Source organism: Aspergillus viridinutans, assembly GCF_018404265.1.
Source record: "Aspergillus viridinutans IFM 47045 DNA, scaffold_5, whole genome shotgun sequence".
In the NCBI taxonomy this organism is placed as follows: domain Eukaryota; kingdom Fungi; phylum Ascomycota; class Eurotiomycetes; order Eurotiales; family Aspergillaceae; genus Aspergillus; species Aspergillus viridinutans.
In genome coordinates this window covers 1,695,354-1,712,229 of record NW_025091221.1, presented here as the reverse complement: position 1 = coordinate 1,712,229, position 16,876 = coordinate 1,695,354, and the positions used below count along the sequence as shown (strand labels likewise).

General features: G+C 50.7%; 6 protein-coding genes and 2 non-coding genes across 8 annotated transcripts; 6 read left to right on the top strand and 2 right to left on the bottom strand.

Annotated features, from left to right (window-relative positions):
* Nucleotides 1-89: 89 nt before the first annotated feature.
* Nucleotides 90-2,304, top strand: Aspvir_007519 (SET domain-containing protein; the record flags this gene model as incomplete). The annotated part of the gene is made up of 8 exons (XM_043270699.1): nt 90-165; nt 223-413; nt 467-538; nt 583-918; nt 986-1,030; nt 1,078-1,304; nt 1,389-1,914; nt 1,966-2,304. The coding sequence occupies 8 exons, from the start codon at nt 90-92 to the stop codon at nt 2,302-2,304; spliced, it is 1,812 nt and encodes a 603-aa protein (XP_043126634.1).
* A 2,618-nt stretch (nt 2,305-4,922) lies between these two features.
* On the top strand, nt 4,923-6,131 carry Aspvir_007518 (class I SAM-dependent methyltransferase; the record flags this gene model as incomplete). The annotated part of the gene is made up of 1 exon (XM_043270698.1): nt 4,923-6,131. One exon carries the CDS (start codon nt 4,923-4,925, stop codon nt 6,129-6,131), a length of 1,209 nt encoding a protein of 402 aa, XP_043126633.1.
* A 1,750-nt stretch (nt 6,132-7,881) lies between these two features.
* On the top strand, nt 7,882-9,159 carry Aspvir_007517 (uncharacterized protein; the record flags this gene model as incomplete). The annotated part of the gene is made up of 5 exons (XM_043270697.1): nt 7,882-8,129; nt 8,176-8,309; nt 8,362-8,514; nt 8,570-8,770; nt 8,828-9,159. The coding sequence occupies 5 exons, from the start codon at nt 7,882-7,884 to the stop codon at nt 9,157-9,159; spliced, it is 1,068 nt and encodes a 355-aa protein (XP_043126632.1).
* A 1,145-nt stretch (nt 9,160-10,304) lies between these two features.
* On the top strand, nt 10,305-12,314 carry Aspvir_007516 (phosphate transporter; the record flags this gene model as incomplete). Its single annotated transcript, XM_043270696.1, has 5 exons — nt 10,305-10,364; nt 10,429-10,536; nt 10,588-10,919; nt 10,967-11,859; nt 11,911-12,314. The coding sequence occupies 5 exons, from the start codon at nt 10,305-10,307 to the stop codon at nt 12,312-12,314; spliced, it is 1,797 nt and encodes a 598-aa protein (XP_043126631.1).
* A 310-nt stretch (nt 12,315-12,624) lies between these two features.
* Nucleotides 12,625-12,695, bottom strand: Aspvir_007515. The gene has a single exon. It is a non-coding gene; the product is annotated as a tRNA-Gly (tRNA).
* A 456-nt stretch (nt 12,696-13,151) lies between these two features.
* Aspvir_007514 (uncharacterized protein) lies at nt 13,152-13,897 on the bottom strand (the record flags this gene model as incomplete). Its single annotated transcript, XM_043270695.1, has 2 exons — nt 13,152-13,471; nt 13,522-13,897. 2 exons carry the CDS (start codon nt 13,895-13,897, stop codon nt 13,152-13,154), a joined length of 696 nt encoding a protein of 231 aa, XP_043126630.1.
* An 840-nt stretch (nt 13,898-14,737) lies between these two features.
* On the top strand, nt 14,738-15,530 carry Aspvir_007513 (uncharacterized protein; the record flags this gene model as incomplete). The annotated part of the gene is made up of 2 exons (XM_043270694.1): nt 14,738-15,167; nt 15,232-15,530. The coding sequence occupies 2 exons, from the start codon at nt 14,738-14,740 to the stop codon at nt 15,528-15,530; spliced, it is 729 nt and encodes a 242-aa protein (XP_043126629.1).
* A 1,115-nt stretch (nt 15,531-16,645) lies between these two features.
* Nucleotides 16,646-16,718, top strand: Aspvir_007512. Its single transcript has one exon. It is a non-coding gene; the product is annotated as a tRNA-Thr (tRNA).
* The last annotated feature ends 158 nt before the right edge of the window (nt 16,719-16,876 follow it).

Here is a 16,876-nt window from a genome sequence, read left to right as displayed (position 1 = left end):
GGAGGTGCTAGGGTATGTCTTGCGGTGGAGGAATGAGGCGCTTTTATGCCAGTCTATGTCTCGGGATTTCTTGGCCTCATCATCAGAGGATGATCGAACGTTCGTCGGAAATCTCCCGGTGGGAGGATATTTACGTTGGGCCGTTGGCTAAGAAAGCTGGAGAATGTATGAGGCAATATAGATGCTGAAGGGTATTGAGACACGGCAGAGGGCGTACCACAGTCATACCTCTTCTCCTCTACCTTTATCTTAAAGCTACTCCTCAGCATTTTCCGTCGCAGCTGGCGTCGATTTTGAGTAATCATAAAGCAAACCAGAGCTACGAGAACAAAGATCATCTTGTCCTGCGCATAGAAGCGTCCATCTGTACAAAGGATGCATCTCGTTCAGCTCTGCCTGACTCAGTACTTCTGGTAATTATCTTTTGAGTCGTACGAGGCTATATACTTTATTCTTACATTATTAGGGTTCCATTGATCCTAAGAATGGACAAGTGATTCCATATTCGCCAATCACGCCGACTGCTACTCCACCTCGAGTATGACCATCTTCGACTGGTAAAATTGTATACTGATTTCCTAGGAGGATAAAACGGACGAGAACACACCGCTGACTCCCAGATCAATCCAAAATGAGGAAGTGCATCCGCCCAAACGTCATAAGACGGTCAGCGGTTTGCGCCCATCCGTGCATCTTCAGCCGGACGGGACAACAGTAGAGTCTCCAGAGCCAGACCATAGTGGCGATACTTCTTCCATAGAGGATCAAGATACGGCCTCTGTATCAGTACGGCAGGTCCATAGTGACACCGGATTTCCGCAGCGCAGAAAAGCCGGACAAGATTACGCCGCGCCGGTCCTGGAGCCCACATCAACCGATAAGTTGATCGCGGGAATCTGGAGACAGATGTACTCACCTGTGAAGCTGAGCCGAACTCCTACTATATGTTTCCGATCGACTTGCATGTACTTTGCTAATCGGACAGGTGGTTGAACCCACGATTAACATCCGCACTGGTGTCAGTGGAGATGTGAGTGAGCCATGCTCGACTTGGGTAGAACTTGGCTGACAAGAAAGGTCTTCCGAGCTGTCAACACTCTATGCATGAAATACTACAACCAGAGTCAGTCGTCTCGCGCCCTGGAGATGATCGTCCAGGCCTACTGGATTGAATGCTATGAAGCACGTATTGCCGTCATCCGGCTGGAGAATCCGCATTTGTCCAGCACTGAAGCACGAATGACCGCGCTGAAAGAGGCCTGTGCAGTCCTCAACTGGAAGGAGAAGGATCTCCGAAACAGAATGTACTCAATCCACCTTTTCCTTTCCTACCACACACTGACGAAATAGGGCAATCTGGCGCGGCTACAAGGAAATCAAAGATGCAGGCGCTGGCCCAGCCTGATCTTCGCCAGCTCGGGTGTCTATCGATTCTGCAAATACCGCACCGGCTTCGGAGAGGGTTTCTCGACTCGTCTGCGCCATATCCGGTCGAGTCTGGAAGTTGCGGCGGATACTCTCCACCCCGAATGGAGGGATCTGTTGCACGTCATCGGCCAGGGGGATTCCCGGCGCCAGTATCATGGCCATCCCCACGAATGGGTGACAGTGACGGGAGAGCCTGCACTACCCCTGAACGCAACCTATGCGCACCTAAACCTGCCGAACGGGTTTCATTATCGCTTCATTGACGAGTGTGTGCTCGATACGACAGTATTCGGGTCAGAAGATCCCCGTCGCGTACCCGATCTGGATCCGGATATCTGCCAGGTCTGCAAGTCCAAACAGGCGGACGACGTCGAACAGAACCAATGCTCGTGTTTCCCGGCGCTTTTCGGCGGCGTCAAGGGACGTGACCCGGTGCAGATATTCAGTACCGCCAGCGGAAAGAACAACGGCGTAGTGGCGCGTGTGGTAAGTTCACTTTCTAGGTGTTTCAGGCACGCCAGCTGACGAACGTTGCAGAACTTTGACCGCGGGGCGGCAATCAGCGAATTCGTCGGGCTCATAACAAACGGTATCTCCGGCGTGGATGTCATGGTAGGTGGCACGAAGGACAGGACGTACCAGATCTACCAGGGCGAGATGGGCAACTTCACCCGGTTTATCAACCATTCATGCTGCCCAAACAGCCAGTTCCAGCGATTCTACTGGCGCGGCCAGGAGCGGATCATTGTGGTTTCGCGAGGTATAGTAGCGGGGAGAGAGATCACGGTCGAATACTCGGATCATTATTGGAAGCAGTTGAATAAGGTCTGCCTGTGTGGGGAGTTGTGTTGTCGATTTAGAGGGTCGAATCGGTGATAGACTGTGGACCGAGTTAGATCAAAAGACTTATATATGATCTGCGTATTATTCAGGCTATATAGGGTGATGGATAGATTATATTAGAAATACCCAGAGTCAAATTGACAAATGAGAACTCTCCTTGCTTATGTCGGATGGTTATAGGTACCTGTCCACTTTCCGGCATTGCACGGAAATCTAGTTCAATCCAGAAACGCAGTGAGATGTCATACTGGATGAGTCATTAGGTCACTGATACAAGTGGAGATCCTAGCTGGCAAAGATATGGTTAACGGCAGGTGCTCTCAAGGCTATCGTAAGTCGTAACTAGGTTAATGGTTGAGCTATACTATGGAAAACCAGACTTTTCTTTCTTGCAGATGTTCCTTGCTCTATCGTCGTCACAGATACATACTAAGTTCGTGCCATATGATATGTCCTCTTGCTCTTGCCAAGGTCTTTCATCAGAAAGCCAATATCACTAGCATGAAGCCGTCAGAGACGTACTCAAGACGAGTACGGTACCTGACTTCTGTGTCTTCTCAATATACCACGTCCATAGCCAGTACATCTCTAACGCATACATCATTTCTTCTCTGCAACAGCAAAGCCCAAACGGAAAGAGCATAACCCTAACCCTCAGGCAAGAAGGCCACCAACCAGGCGTCCACCCAGTACACCACGAAGAATGAGACACACACATAGACTCAAGTACAAGTACCCGATACCTCACACACCAACACACCACGATTAAATAAGCCACCTCTCCGATAGTCCGACCCTCCCGCCTGGAAACGCTGCTACCTAACAGCCGAGCGCCACCGGCCTCCCCTCCCCGTAGATCGACTCCAGGTTACGTCTACCTTCAGCCTAAGCATCACACCACCTGCAGCCTCGGTGGGCCGTCCTCATCCTTCGGATTCGTCTGTCAGAAGATGGTTGCCACAGAGCCGGTCAGCTATATATAAGCTGTGTCAGGAGATCGGGCTGGTCTAGACTGGTACTGGTTAAGCTTAAGCTTATCTGAGTTTGTGCCGGGATATTGGGACTGGGTTCCTGCGTTGGTTAACTTCGGATCTTGCCGGCTATATATATATTGATATACAGAGGATACAGTAATGCTCATGTTGCCACAATGATTCTATTCAGTATACTGTAGACACGTGACTGTTTGATAGTTATTATACCCAGTTACTCGGTAACGTCTACTTAACAATCAATGGATAATTTCGGTCTTTTGAAATTAGCGGACATTATGTTCTATTGTTCCTCCAGGGCTATACTGTAACCCCGCTCGAGTCACGGACTCCACACGGTGCACTGACAAAGCGGTAATGTATACAAAGTACCGCACCCTGGCCATAGGGCGTGAGTCAACGACAGGGTTGATCTACGAAATGACGTGGCTAGCGCAGATAGCATATTGTACCTCTCTATTGCGGAGGTTAAGACTGATCAGACAATCCTTTCTGAATGGAGTGAATACAACGAGAACATGTATGGATCGTCAGAGGTCCGAGAGTGAACCACAAGATCACAGCAGTTTGATAATGGGATCGGCAGGGCTGGATGATGTAACCAAGGCACTGTGTCAACCATCAAATTGACTGTTATAATCTCAGAGCATGTTGCCAGATACTAATATCTTGACAGTAAAATAATATTTGAATATCTCTGGTGTATTTGGAGTCTTGACAACTGATCCAGTCGATGATGACAGCCAGCCTGACTAAGCAATGGGGCAAGTGTGCGGGACAAAGTCCGACATCGGGACGAATTGCCTTATTGGAGTAATCCTCACCGCAGACTAAGCCTGAAATAGATGCTGTCCAGCCCTTTCCATCAATCAGAATGTCCAAAGAAGCAAACGCCGCGCCGAACCCGAGCCGAGACATGCCGGTAGGGTTGAGGACTATGTACACGATTCTGTGCATAGCTTCTTCCACTGTAAAGACTAAGCCCTGTCATAGAGCTTGATGGGTCTTCGTTTTGAGAGGAGTGCCTTGGCAGGGTCAATTGCGAGTTATGTCATAGACAGTAGTAAATAGGAGTATGGAGTAGAAGACTACGGAGTACTGCCAAGCAACCCCTCACGATAGAGGGGAAGCAGCGGTCTGTCGAGCTCACTGACTCATCTGCAGGGGTCTGTTCCTGTGAGGAGACAATAATCCCAGCGCCATTGCTCATGCTCATGCCCGTTTCTGGATCATCTGCCGTCTTATCCCGTCCTTTTGGATTATCAGCACATTTTTCTTTTTCCACTACTACGGAGGATGGACCTCCACATCCGACCCTTCCGTGAGCTTCCAGATCTGGTGACAAAGAAGAGTAAATTAGCCCACTGCGGCCATCGCCTCACCCATTTAGGGTCCCCGATTACCCATGGCAGGTCATATGGCGGTTATCCGAGCTAGGTAGATAGCTTGCCCCTCATGGAAAACAAGCCGTTGCAACAAAAAAATTTCTCTTTGACTCAACCGGGCTTTAACTGCTTATAAATTCAAAGCGAGCCCCGCTCTCTCAACCGGGATGCTTGCCCGTCTGCGTAGGATGTCTCCATAATAATAGATATTCAGCATATCCCACCCGCTTTGAATTCAGCTTCTCTTTCTCAGTCCGCTATCACCGCCCGAACAATGATGGAAACACAGACTCCAGCACCGGCCCTGGCGTCATCGCGCCAGTCCGGACGCAGCTCCGAGAGCAGTAGCTCCGTGGACGTCATTGCTCAAGAGAAGCAAAAGGTAGCAGCAGCAGCATCAGCATCAGCAGCGACCTCGACCGCAAATAAAGACCATCCGGACCTGCACAACTCGGCCTCCCCGAAGCGGTGGAAGACCTTCTGGACCGCCTTCCGATACCTGCAACACCTCTCGCCAAAGCAAGTTGACGATTTCATGGCGTCATATGTCATCTATAACCTCGACTGGTCGGACGAGAAACAGATGATTGAGACATTGGGTCCTAGCTACCAGGAGAAAGTCGGCGACTGCCTCAAAGCGTACTACGGGGTGTTGAACCACCTGTGCGCGCTGGGCGACGTGGAGAAGATGTACATCCCCCCGTTCATGAGCAAGAAGGCGACCGTGCTGGAGAACCAGCTGCTGTACGAGGAGTCGATCGCCCGCGACATCGGGCTCGGGCCCGGCGACAAGGTACTGGATTTGGGTTGCGGCCGCGGGCGGGTGGCGGCACACATGACGCAATTCTCCGGCGGCGCGCAGGCCACCGGCATCAACATCGATCCCAACCAGATCGCGCAGGCGCAAAAATTCAACGACAAGCGCGGCTTCCAGAACAAGTTCGTCGTGCAGGATTTCAACTCGCTGCCGCTGCCGTTCGAGGACGAGAGCTTCGACGCCTTCTACCAGATCCAGGCCCTGAGTCTCTGCAAGGACCTGACGGCCCTCTTCCGCGAGATCTACCGCGTCGTCAAGCCCGGCGCAAAGATCTCCCTGCTGGACTGGGTCAGCCTGCCTGCGTACGACCCGTCGAACCCGGAGCATGCGGAGCTCATGCGTCGCGTCAAGCCTCTCATCGGCGCAGTCGGCACACCCACCCCGGAGATTCTCGAGCGGGCGCTGGCCGATGCCGGCTTCACGGTGTTGCGCTCGGACAATGCCAGCCTGGACGGACTGCAGGCGCCGCTGATTGACACGGTGGACTTTTACTTCCGGTCCATGCGACAGGTGATCCTGGGTTTGGTCAAGGTGCATGCGCTGCCGCACCACTTCAAGACTCTGATCAACCGGCTCTGTCTGGATGGTCAGGCGTTTGTCAAGATGGATCGCATGCGCCTCTGCAGTACGAGTTACCGCATCATTGCTCAGAAGCCGTTGCGGTGATCTAGTCGTCAACGGTAGCGCGTTTTCACGACGACAGCATTGGCGACAGTGGCCTCGCGGACTGGAGCCGCATCAAAGTCAACAGATCTGCTGGCAGGATGAGACCACGCCACAAGACCTCCTTTTCATGACACACGAAAAATCCGTCGCGACAATCGCGAGAGTCTAATCTAATTTCAATTCTTATTTGATTCGTTCTGGCTTAGTCTGAAGGACCGTTGACACCGTGGTCAGTGTGTCTGAGACTAGCCACCACGTGCGTTGACGTGCCGGTTACCTAGGTTTTCGGCTTTGGTCTAGGTACGGAGTATACTCCGAAGTTTTAGGTGTTTTCCTGAGGGCCGTAGCGTGGCCTATAGATTGCATTCGGGTTTCAAGCATGCTCTGTGCGTTTTGTCGTGGTTTGATCGATGTGGATACTCATTTGGCCTCCAGTCGGATATCCTGTTAGAGTGGGAGTCCACGGGGTTGACGCTGTATATAGACATTTAATATATGATTGACCAAAAGGATTCATATTATTGTTGCCTGATATCGGCCTCATGGATATAGAGTACTCACAGGATCTCTCTGTCTCACAATTTGCGCTCGTCTTTCTTTTCTCAGCAGTAAATCCGGCACGGGCATGATCCACACTGAAAAAAAGCGAAACTTAAAAATTCTTTCTGAATCAATGATAATATTAAGGATGGACCCCATGGAAGCGCCAATTGATGGAAAATAAATTAATTGATTCGCACAGCTAGTAGGTAGCTACCTCTGGTATCTCAGAAGCAAAGAAAAGCAAACATGCGACCGCCTACCAGGATGATCAGCTCCATCGTCATTGCACATGGAGAGAGCTCTATCTAGCTTGAGCTTGGACTTTATGGAATTCAATGTGATATCCGTGCAGGACGCACAGCCATCAAGGCGATATCTGAGGCAGGAGGATCATGCTGTAGCGCTTGTAGACGAGCACCGTTCCGGGCAGTTTCACCAATAGTTGATTCTGAATCCATGGATATGCCATGTTGATAGATATATTAAGTGCCAGGACGCAGCCGAGGAAGACTCGAATGCCCCCATCGACACGCCGTTCCAGAGGCTGACAAGGGCCCCACTGGCTTTATAAGCTTTGCACCGCAGCCATCCATTTGCGCACGTTGCGGATAACCCGGTCTCTTCTGATGGCTGATTCCCTGCGCCTGCCGCCTGGATGCATGCACCATGCACTAAGTATGCACCTGTTGAGAAACTCCACAAGACATCCGATCCAGTTGTCTGCTCCACGAGGGCTCAGTCTGTCTATCTATTTACTCCAGTCTCTCCAGTAGGATGCTCCTGTCTACATCCTCTGTTGACATCTGACTACATTAGTTACTACTACTCTATTTAAGTTGTGGTCTTTTCAAAATCCCCATCCGCCCTAAACTGGATCCCCATTTCCGTTATGGTCTCGGTCCAGTTCCACCACCTTTGCGAACTCATGATTATCAGTCATAATTGAGGTCATAAGCATCAACGGAGCAGCCAGAAGAATGGGCTCCGATTCCCAGCGTCCATCTCAGCCCCATCGATCATATCTCGGAGATCAACACGATCGCCACTCTTGTTTTACTGCTAGATCACTAGTGACCTGCTTCTTTCGATAGCTGTTTCTGAAGCTGTCACTTTGACGATCATATACAGATTCATCGTTATATAACTGTATATTATCCCATCTACCTAGCGTTTCATATATGAGCATCGGCCGTGCCACGTTGCGGCCATGAGCCACCATACACTGTCCGACTTCGATCACGACTGGCCTCTGCCTCCTCTACCTCCATCCCGACGAGAAAGCGCATTTTCTACCTCGACCGGTTCGTCCGGATCAGCATCCGCAATCCTGGGTTCTCCGTCATCACCGTTCTACCACACGCCTATCAGCCCCGCGACCTCGCCGGGGACGAGGTCGAGGGTCCCATCGCTGCATGACGATGTCACTCGCTTACAGCTCAATCCGGCCGTGACGATGTATGTCCCTTGATTTTGTGCCAGAGGACCAATCTAACATCAACAGATCATTCGTGCGAAATAGCAAACTCTTCAAACTACGATATACGTACATCGACATCTGCAAGGATGCCACAGGCACCCTCCGCTGGCTGGAGCTGGGGGGCGGGATAGGGCAGAATTCGCCTTTTATCCATACCTGTAAGTCGCTGCGTTCTGAGACAAGCAGAAGCAGCGAATCTAACTCGAACAGTCCACGGCACAAAACTCCCCGTGCCTCACCTCGAACACCCCAAACTCCAGGACGAACCCTCGCTCCGCATCTCCTTTCTGGAAGAGCAAACCGTCCAAAGCTCAAGCACGGTCTTTACCACCCAGCTCTCATATACCTTTGAGGACTGGCAGGGTTAGTTTACTCTCTTTCTGTTTTTGCTATGAGTTATGCTGATGATACATGCCAGACTGCGTGCAGTTCCAGGAACTCATCCTCGCCGCGAAACTCGTTTTTATTGCCGGCATCGCCGAAGCAAAATCCAAGGGCCGCGGGGAGGAATGCATCAGCCAGAATCTACGGATCCTCCGCGGGCACAACGGGAAACAGGTCGTGCTGTTCTTTGCCAACTCGCAGCGCAAGGAGCTGAAGCGATATGTGTCGATTCCTGGTATGCTCTCTTCTCTCAATCGTATCTACGCGACTCTACTGACCTGACGGCGAATAGTAAATTGCATCGAGACGGTCAATCCCGGCAAGAAAGCCGGTCGGCCCGTGGTGCTCGAGCTACAGCCGAATTTTGATATCCTGGCGCAGATGAAAGTGCTGAACATCCAGTTCCTGGACGATCAGGGTATGTCATTTGGCCGCTGTCATTGGGAGACCAAGCTCACTAGTTGCAGATCGGAAAGCATTTTGCGCGTTTCTGACCAATCAGATGTTATGATTGTACCATATGCAGCCTCCAGAGAGCAATGTCTGGTCCCTGGTACCCTCCTTACTGGGTCCCACGAGCTCACAGGCACAAGGAGTGAGGATTACCAAGTACATCTTAGGTAATCGTCAGGGTCGGTGATTGGATATTGGGATCACATGGATCTCATCTTACATAATTTCATGTTATTTGCACCAGCACGGAGTTTAGGTATTAGGATGTTTGGAATAAATACCCTGTGGTGCGTTTGGGATAGAGTTTGCAATATTATGGATATGACTGTGACTGCGCTTTTTTTCCGTTGGGATGGACTGGACGGACTCTCGACGGAGGACCTTACCTTAGTCCTTAGGTTCTCGCGGATTAGAAATTTCTGATTCTCAAATAAGCGCAGTATCCGTAAATTCATTGAATTGATTTCCCAACGCTCAGTATTAGTTTATTAAGGTAGATACGAAGGATTAGTTCCCGACGGCCGATGACCATCACCGGCCGAATCCTTCGCGTGTTTGATTAGATCCTACACGTGGAGTAATATATGAGTCATATGGTGTGCTGTGTGCATAAAGGCAAAGCTATCACTCCACTCTCTCTAACTCCTTACGAGCAAGGTATTGTTATGTCATTGCCATTGTTCTAGCCGTCGTCACAACGCCACAAACATGTGCAGCAGAGTAGAGCACCCGGAATGGTCTGTTTGGGAACCCATGGACTCGTGTACTCGTACTGATGATGGATAATATATGTCTGTCGGTTTTCACCTTCCTTTGACTTGTAAGCACAGAGTCGGCAAGGCAAACGAAAAGTGCCTCGTCTAAATAACTTATTGCTCCGTGATAAGTGGGTCTCCAACGGGCCAGTGGTGGCACGGCCTCACCACACGTGCAAGGTCCTTTGTTCCTTAGACCGAGGAGCTTAGTGATATCGAGCAGGAGGTGAGGCCAATAACGGCCGAATATGCCAACATGATATTACTCTGTCTTGGTCCTCCGGCGTGACTGCACCAAAGATGTTCCTCGAGTCAGTAGTGGCGGGTCGGGTCGGTGGGATGGCTGGTTAGGCTAGCTTAGCTAGAGCACACATATTGCTTTTCTTTTCTTTGCTTTTAACGAGGCACAGAGGCGAGCGAACCCCTCAGATGGTCAGTGCTAGTAGCCTCATAGGCCATCTTTGCTGGCTGTTTTCTCTTATCTAGCCCTGCATCTCGAGATCTGGGTGGAAAGCTGATTGCGATCATGTCCGATTGATCTAATCCATCATTTTCGTCACCATGGGCAAGATCAAGCGGTTGTATAAGACCGATCGCGCTCAGGATTTTGACCATGAGCAGGTAAGTCTCTGGTACTGGTCTTAGGTTGGTGTGTACATGCTGATCGCTGATTGTTGATTGTCAGGACCGCCATGTCCGCATGCGACAAATATACGAGACGATCGATAGACAAGGGTATCAGTGGATTGTCGTCTTCGTGGCCGGTGTCGGCTTCTTTCTCGACGGGTATACAGTAAGTCCCATCGGATAATTGGTTCAGGATGAGGACGAAGCTAAGTGGCAGCTCTTCGCGAGTAACATGGCCCTCCCCATGGTCAGCTACGTCTACTGGCAGGACACGACCTCGTCCAAGAAACTCACCTACATCAACATCGCGACTCTGGCCGGCACGCTCTTCGGACAGGTTCTCTTCGGCTATCTGGCGGACCGCAACGGACGGAAGAAGATGTACGGGGTGGAGTTGATGCTGCTTATCACATCGACGCTGGGCGTTGTCATGTCCTCGACGGGAGAGAATGGGAGCATGGATGTGTTTGCCTGGCTGGTCTGGTGGAGGCTGGTAGTCGGAATTGGGGTCGGGGCGGATTACCCCCTCAGTGCCGTCATCACCTCGGAGTATGTATTCACCTGCTTGAAAAAAGGATAAAGCTAACGGTCGGTAGATTCGCTCCGGCCAAGCATCGCGGCCGGATGATGGCCAGCGTCTTCTTCATGCAACCGCTCGGACAGATCGCAGGAAACATTGTCACGCTGATCGTGGTGGCCATCAGCAAGAACCAGCACCACGACGACCTCACCCGTACCTTTGATATCATGTGGCGGTGGGTAGTCGGAATCGGCGTTGTGCCCGGCGTGATCGCGACGCTGTTCCGTGTTGTCATTCCCGAAACGCCTCGCTTCCTGCTCGAGATCGAAGACGACCCCGTCAAGGCCGAGTTCGACGCCACCACCCTCTTCAACGAGCCCCCGTCTCTGGACCCCGAGGACAGCTGGAGGGACCTCCCCATGCCGGCCATGTCCGTCACGAGCCAGTGCTTCAGCGAAGGCCGCTCGCCCTCGCAGACCGAGATCCTCCAGCCCGCCACGCTCAACTCGCACTGGCATCTGACCCGCAAGGACATCACCCAGTACTTCTGGACCGAAGGCAACTGGCGCACCCTCGTCGGCACCTCTCTGTCCTGGCTCCTGCTCGACTTTGGCTTCTACGGCATCGGGCTCTCGAGCCCGCAGTTTCTGGCCAAAACGTGGGGATCCCTGAACATCCACGGCCGGGCGCCCGTGTGGAAAACCAACGACGACCCCAACGCCAACATCTTCGAAATGTTCATGAACAGCTCGATCCACGCGCTCGTCATCCTCAACATCGGCAGCTTCGTCGGCGGCCTTCTCATGATCCTCTGCAGCCACAAGGTCGACCGCACCGCCTTGCAAAAGTACGGCTTCCTCGCCCTCGCCGCGCTCTTTATCGCCCTGGGCACAATGTTCATCACCGTCCAGAAAGAAGGGCCCGTGGCGGTTATTCTATATATCCTCGGACAGCTCTTGTTCAACTTGGGTAAGCCTCCCTCCCACTTCAGCTGCCTCAGAACTAATAGTGACGCCCCAGGCCCCAACGCAACAACATACATCATCCCCGCCGAGGTCTTCCCCACACGCTACCGCGCCAGCTGCCACGGCATCAGCGCCGGCGCCGGCAAGCTCGGCTCCATCCTCGTACAGGTCTTCTCCACCTACTACAACTTCGGGACCGGGCCCGGCACGGAGCCCACCATCCGCCACGGCTGGATCCTGATCGTCTTCAGCGCGTGCATGATCCTCGGCGCCGCCGTCACGCATTTCTGGATCCCGCCCGTGCAGCGCAACGCCGCCGGCAAAGGCCAGTTCTGGGGCGGGAAGCACCAGTCGCTCGAGACGCTGGCGTTGGGCCGTCTCGGGTGGAGGAGTCGGTATGCGGTTAAGCAGTCGACGCGGCCGGCGCAGGTGGCGGCGTTTTCGTATGAGCTTCATTGATTTTACAATGTAGACATATACTTTCTTGTATATATTTCTTTTACATTACCAAAATATTGAGATAGATAGATAATAAACGGCACATACATATCATCCGTGGGTATCTCCAACCGCTTCTCAGATTGAAGAATATGTCTTTATCGCTTATCAGCCTTATGCAGGCTTAAACTCGGGGATTTAAAAATTAAGATTGAGTGAATGAGTGATAGTCAAGAAAAAAAAAAAATAAAAAAAATAAAGTAAAATAAAGAGATGACTTGGGCAACCCCAATTTATATCAGAGAGTAAGGGCTAAAAAAGAAGACTAGACTGCATCATCCGTGAATCGAACACGGGCCTCGTCGATGGCAACGACGAATTCTACCACTAGACCAATGATGCTACTTATTAATGGATTTCTCCTTTTTGGTGATATCAAGAAAAGCAGTAGAGTACATTATTGATTGAGGTTGAGGCTGGGTTGTCGAGCGAATTATTCCGCTATCAGGCGTTGCTTGCAAAACGGTGCCATTTTCACTTTCCTACTCGTGGATCTGCCAAGTATGTATAGTTGTTGCTGTTGGTGATGATATGCTGTAGCGACAACTTCTATCTTTATATTACATCAAGCTCAAATAACCCAAAATCACCACGAGCACATTTCGAGGGTTTGTCTACTTGTGTGAATAAAGAACAGGTTATAGATTCATAGGAAATCTAAATCAGCCTAAGTGCCTATACTCAGCGTCACTTCTAGTAATGTGACTTACAAGACTACCTTTGCAATTGTAGGGCATGAATCACAATACACGTAGAATCACCTAGAGAGGTACACTATGGCAAGATCATAAAGATACATCAAATTCCCCGCGTACCACGACCCAACGCCCTCTGTTGCTTAAGGTCAGATGGAGGATCCACCTTGAAAGTATTGTTACTGAGCTGCGTGACCAGACAAAAGTTATCTCCCGTGCCTGTGAAATCAACAGTAGCATCCGCAGACGTCTTCGCGGTGATAGCCCCAACATCCAAAGATGCATCGTTAGAGATGTAAAACACCGGCTGCTGCGGGGGGTTAGGGATGGGATAGGTTGATTTCGGCTGTATCTCCCAGACGCAGCTGGGGATAATCTCTTCTGAGCCGTGGCTGACGACCCCCAGGCCGCAAAACACATGTGCTAGAGACTGGTCAGTATTAGGCTTCAAACTGCTAGGATCCAATGCTCACCGTTAGGATCCGTTTTATACTCTTGTGTCGATATTGTTGCCCAGTTACCTGCCGACGTCTCTTGCTTGGGCGGGGGGAAGTAAGGGTTGTTGTTCTGGAGGCTTACGGGTACCACCTCCGGGGGCTTTATAACTGTAGACTCTTGGATGCTGACGTTCACCCCGGAGCCCAGCGGCTGATTGTGGCTGGCGCCGTAGACGACAGCAGTCGGCAAATTGATGGTAAATGTGGCGGTTTTTGTGTTTGTAATCGTTGCTGATTTCTGAGTGACGCATGCAAGAGGTGTATATCCAACACCCGAGAAGGGCTTGTAGAAGAGATAGTAGACTTGGTTGTTGTTACTTTCGTTAAGGACTTGAATAGTAAAGGACGACATCTTGGCTATCGGGATGCTTGAGTCCAATACAGGAACACTAACACTTGGGTGGGCATGGAGATGGAGACTGCTTGATTCACTGTTTAAATATGTCCTCCACCTGGCGCGGGGCGTATGGAGTACGCACGTCTCCGGCGTCTGGATACTATCATAAGGGAATTGTCACTGCTCCAACGACATGCGTATCATGCGGTAGTAGACGTGATGTTGAGACTCAGTCTAGACTGTGGAGCTTGTAGATCCCCATTTAGCGATTGACATGGCAGACCTTGGGAGAGACTGATCAGGTGCTGCAGTATTATCCAAGAACTCATGATGCGCCTGATGCGCCTGCCTTTCTTGATGCAAGCGGAAAAGCGTTCCTTGAAGCCTCAAACATGATCGATCTGGAGCAATGGCCAGATTTCGACAATAAGGCGAACATACCTTTCTTGACGGGGAAGCAGGATTCAAAGCAAAGGGATTTGCGCCCTAATAAAAGAAAGGTCGAGGCGCACCGTACCGTGCAGCTTGAATCAACAAGGCAAAGCTGAATTACACTTTCTTCTTGGTAGGGCTGTTCGACTGATTTGAATTGAATACCAAACGATGGGATCTTGTGGCAACTCTTCATGACCAGATGATGATCTGTTTTCGTTCTGTGATCCTTCGTGTGAACGCTCATGTGCGCGTCGGTGGCTGAAGAGTGCAAGCATCATCGTAGCTGTTGGTGCATTCGACGCTGAGGTCGCGAGTATAAAGTCAGCTCGAATGTCGAGCCCGAACTTCCAGAATGCCCCGTACCATAACCCCCATAACAGAATAACTTGAATCTGCTTGAGGAAAATCAACTCCACCAAAATGTCCGACACCCAGACCTACACTATCCAGGTGTACAACAACAGTGACGCGCAACAGAACTATCTTCTTTTCCAGACTGTGCCCGTTGTATCTGGCTCGTCCAATGTCTTTGCCAACGTCTACCAGGCATCTGGACCTATTCAGAGTGGTAATTACTCCCAGGTCACCTTCCAGATGACCGATGAGTTCTTTGCTGTGTACGGAACGAGCCCTACTCCGCTCGGTGACAAAGTCAGAGTCACTACGGGTTCCGCAGAGTCAGTCCCCCTGTCTAGTGGTGAAGTACCCCCGCTGAATGCCGGCACCACGTGTGTGATGACCACCACGGAAAGCGAGTATCCCACTTGGGCGACTGTCAGTCAGACTCAGAAGACCGAGCCCAATGCCTATTGCATATCCTGCGATGGATCGTTTAATTATCCCACGCAGAGTAAGTCATCCTGCTCGTTGCTGTGAGAACTGACTGGCTGTCCAGCTAATCTTACAAAATACAGCCAACATCTTCATTGGTATGGGCGCTCGGGATCCTGAGAGCAAGGATATCATCCCGGTGACAACCGTGCCTGCAAGTCCCAACACCGACTTCTACTTCCAGCCAATCGTCAAGTACTACATTGGCACCGGTAACTTTGAGGCGGGGACAGTGGTCAACATCACGGAGATTGGACCAGTTTTAACTGTGGATTTTACCCAGCTCCCCGAACCCTCGGCCGTCTACACCCAGGGCCGGGACAATGAATACACCCCGGGTGCCCCCTCTGATGATGCTGCCAAAGGCCGCAAGAAGAAGTAAATGACGGATTTGGAATGCGTAGCCCTTCAACCGGGTCAACCTGGGTACAGAACATTGAGGCTCAACGGATATTCAACATATCCAAGGCAAAATTGCAGAGGCCAGTTGTGGAAATTGCTCGCGATGGCTTTGATTGATTGCGTATAATGTAACACTCGTTCAACTAGTTTCAATATGGTCATGGTCAAGGTCATTCTTAATCCAAGCAGTGATTCAGTACGGGACACTTTGAAAATATCCGGATGCTCATGCAAGAGGAATGGGCAGAAGCCAATAATCGAAGCACAGCGTCACCGTGTACGAATTAATAGGACACATACACGTCATGGACAATCAGCTACTAGGAAGTCAAAAATATCACTTCGCATAAGCCAGGCCCAGCTCCTCCAGAGCCAGTATAGCAAAGAAGCGAGCCGGGTCGCTGCACCGCGTGCGTTGGCCCTGTGCCTTGGGCGGGATGCTTCTGTCAACCATGAAATAGAGACTGCGTGCCCCGGCCTCGATTTGAGCCCCGTCTTGCTAAAGGTAGACAGCGGTCAGTGCGGTAGAGTTAATGATTGCAGGGACAAGGAGAACGTAGAAACGAGGTTTGCGGTGGGGATGATAGCTTTACGCTGGATAGGGCGTAGGGCTCAACGGAGCCATCAATTGAGAGTTGAGACAAGGCGCAGGGCTGAGACAGAAACAGACTGGAACCAGAAATTTAGCACATCATATCTCAATGCGTCATATTTAAATGCACTACGAAAATGCATGATGCTTATATGCGACAAGCCTAGAGGCATATGACTAGTCAGTTATGGGTCAGGCCCGTGGCGACGAGTATCAGATAATGTATTTGCTCTTCTTAGCAATGGCTAGATCATAGATATATATTGCTCTTTGTTGTGAGCACGGAGATATTAAACAGACCTTAGATTGAAACACAGGAATTGGACTAAGTAGGTCAGATTCTACGCATTTATAACAATTCCACGGTCTAAAAACCTTTGCTCCTGGCATATAAGAACTGAAGACAATTTGTAAGAGCAAACCTGCCAATTCAGGTTGAGGTCTCAAAATAAATTTTAGGCTCATAGGTTTTTATTATGTATGGTGCCCTATAATATCTACCAGCTCGCATAGCTCAGTTGGTAGAGCGCATGACTAGTAATCATGAGGTCAGCGGTTCAAATCCGCTTGTGAGCAATTTTTTGCCTTTTTTTTTGGGGGGGTTGTCTCCTTTTTGCTGTTCTCGCATCGATCCACTTCAAAGCGGGTGGAAGTGGGACAGCGGTCCTCGCTCAAGATCGTCCGAGTGTCTTCTGGCTAGTCGACATGCACTGCAGCACAACCGCCAGGACTAC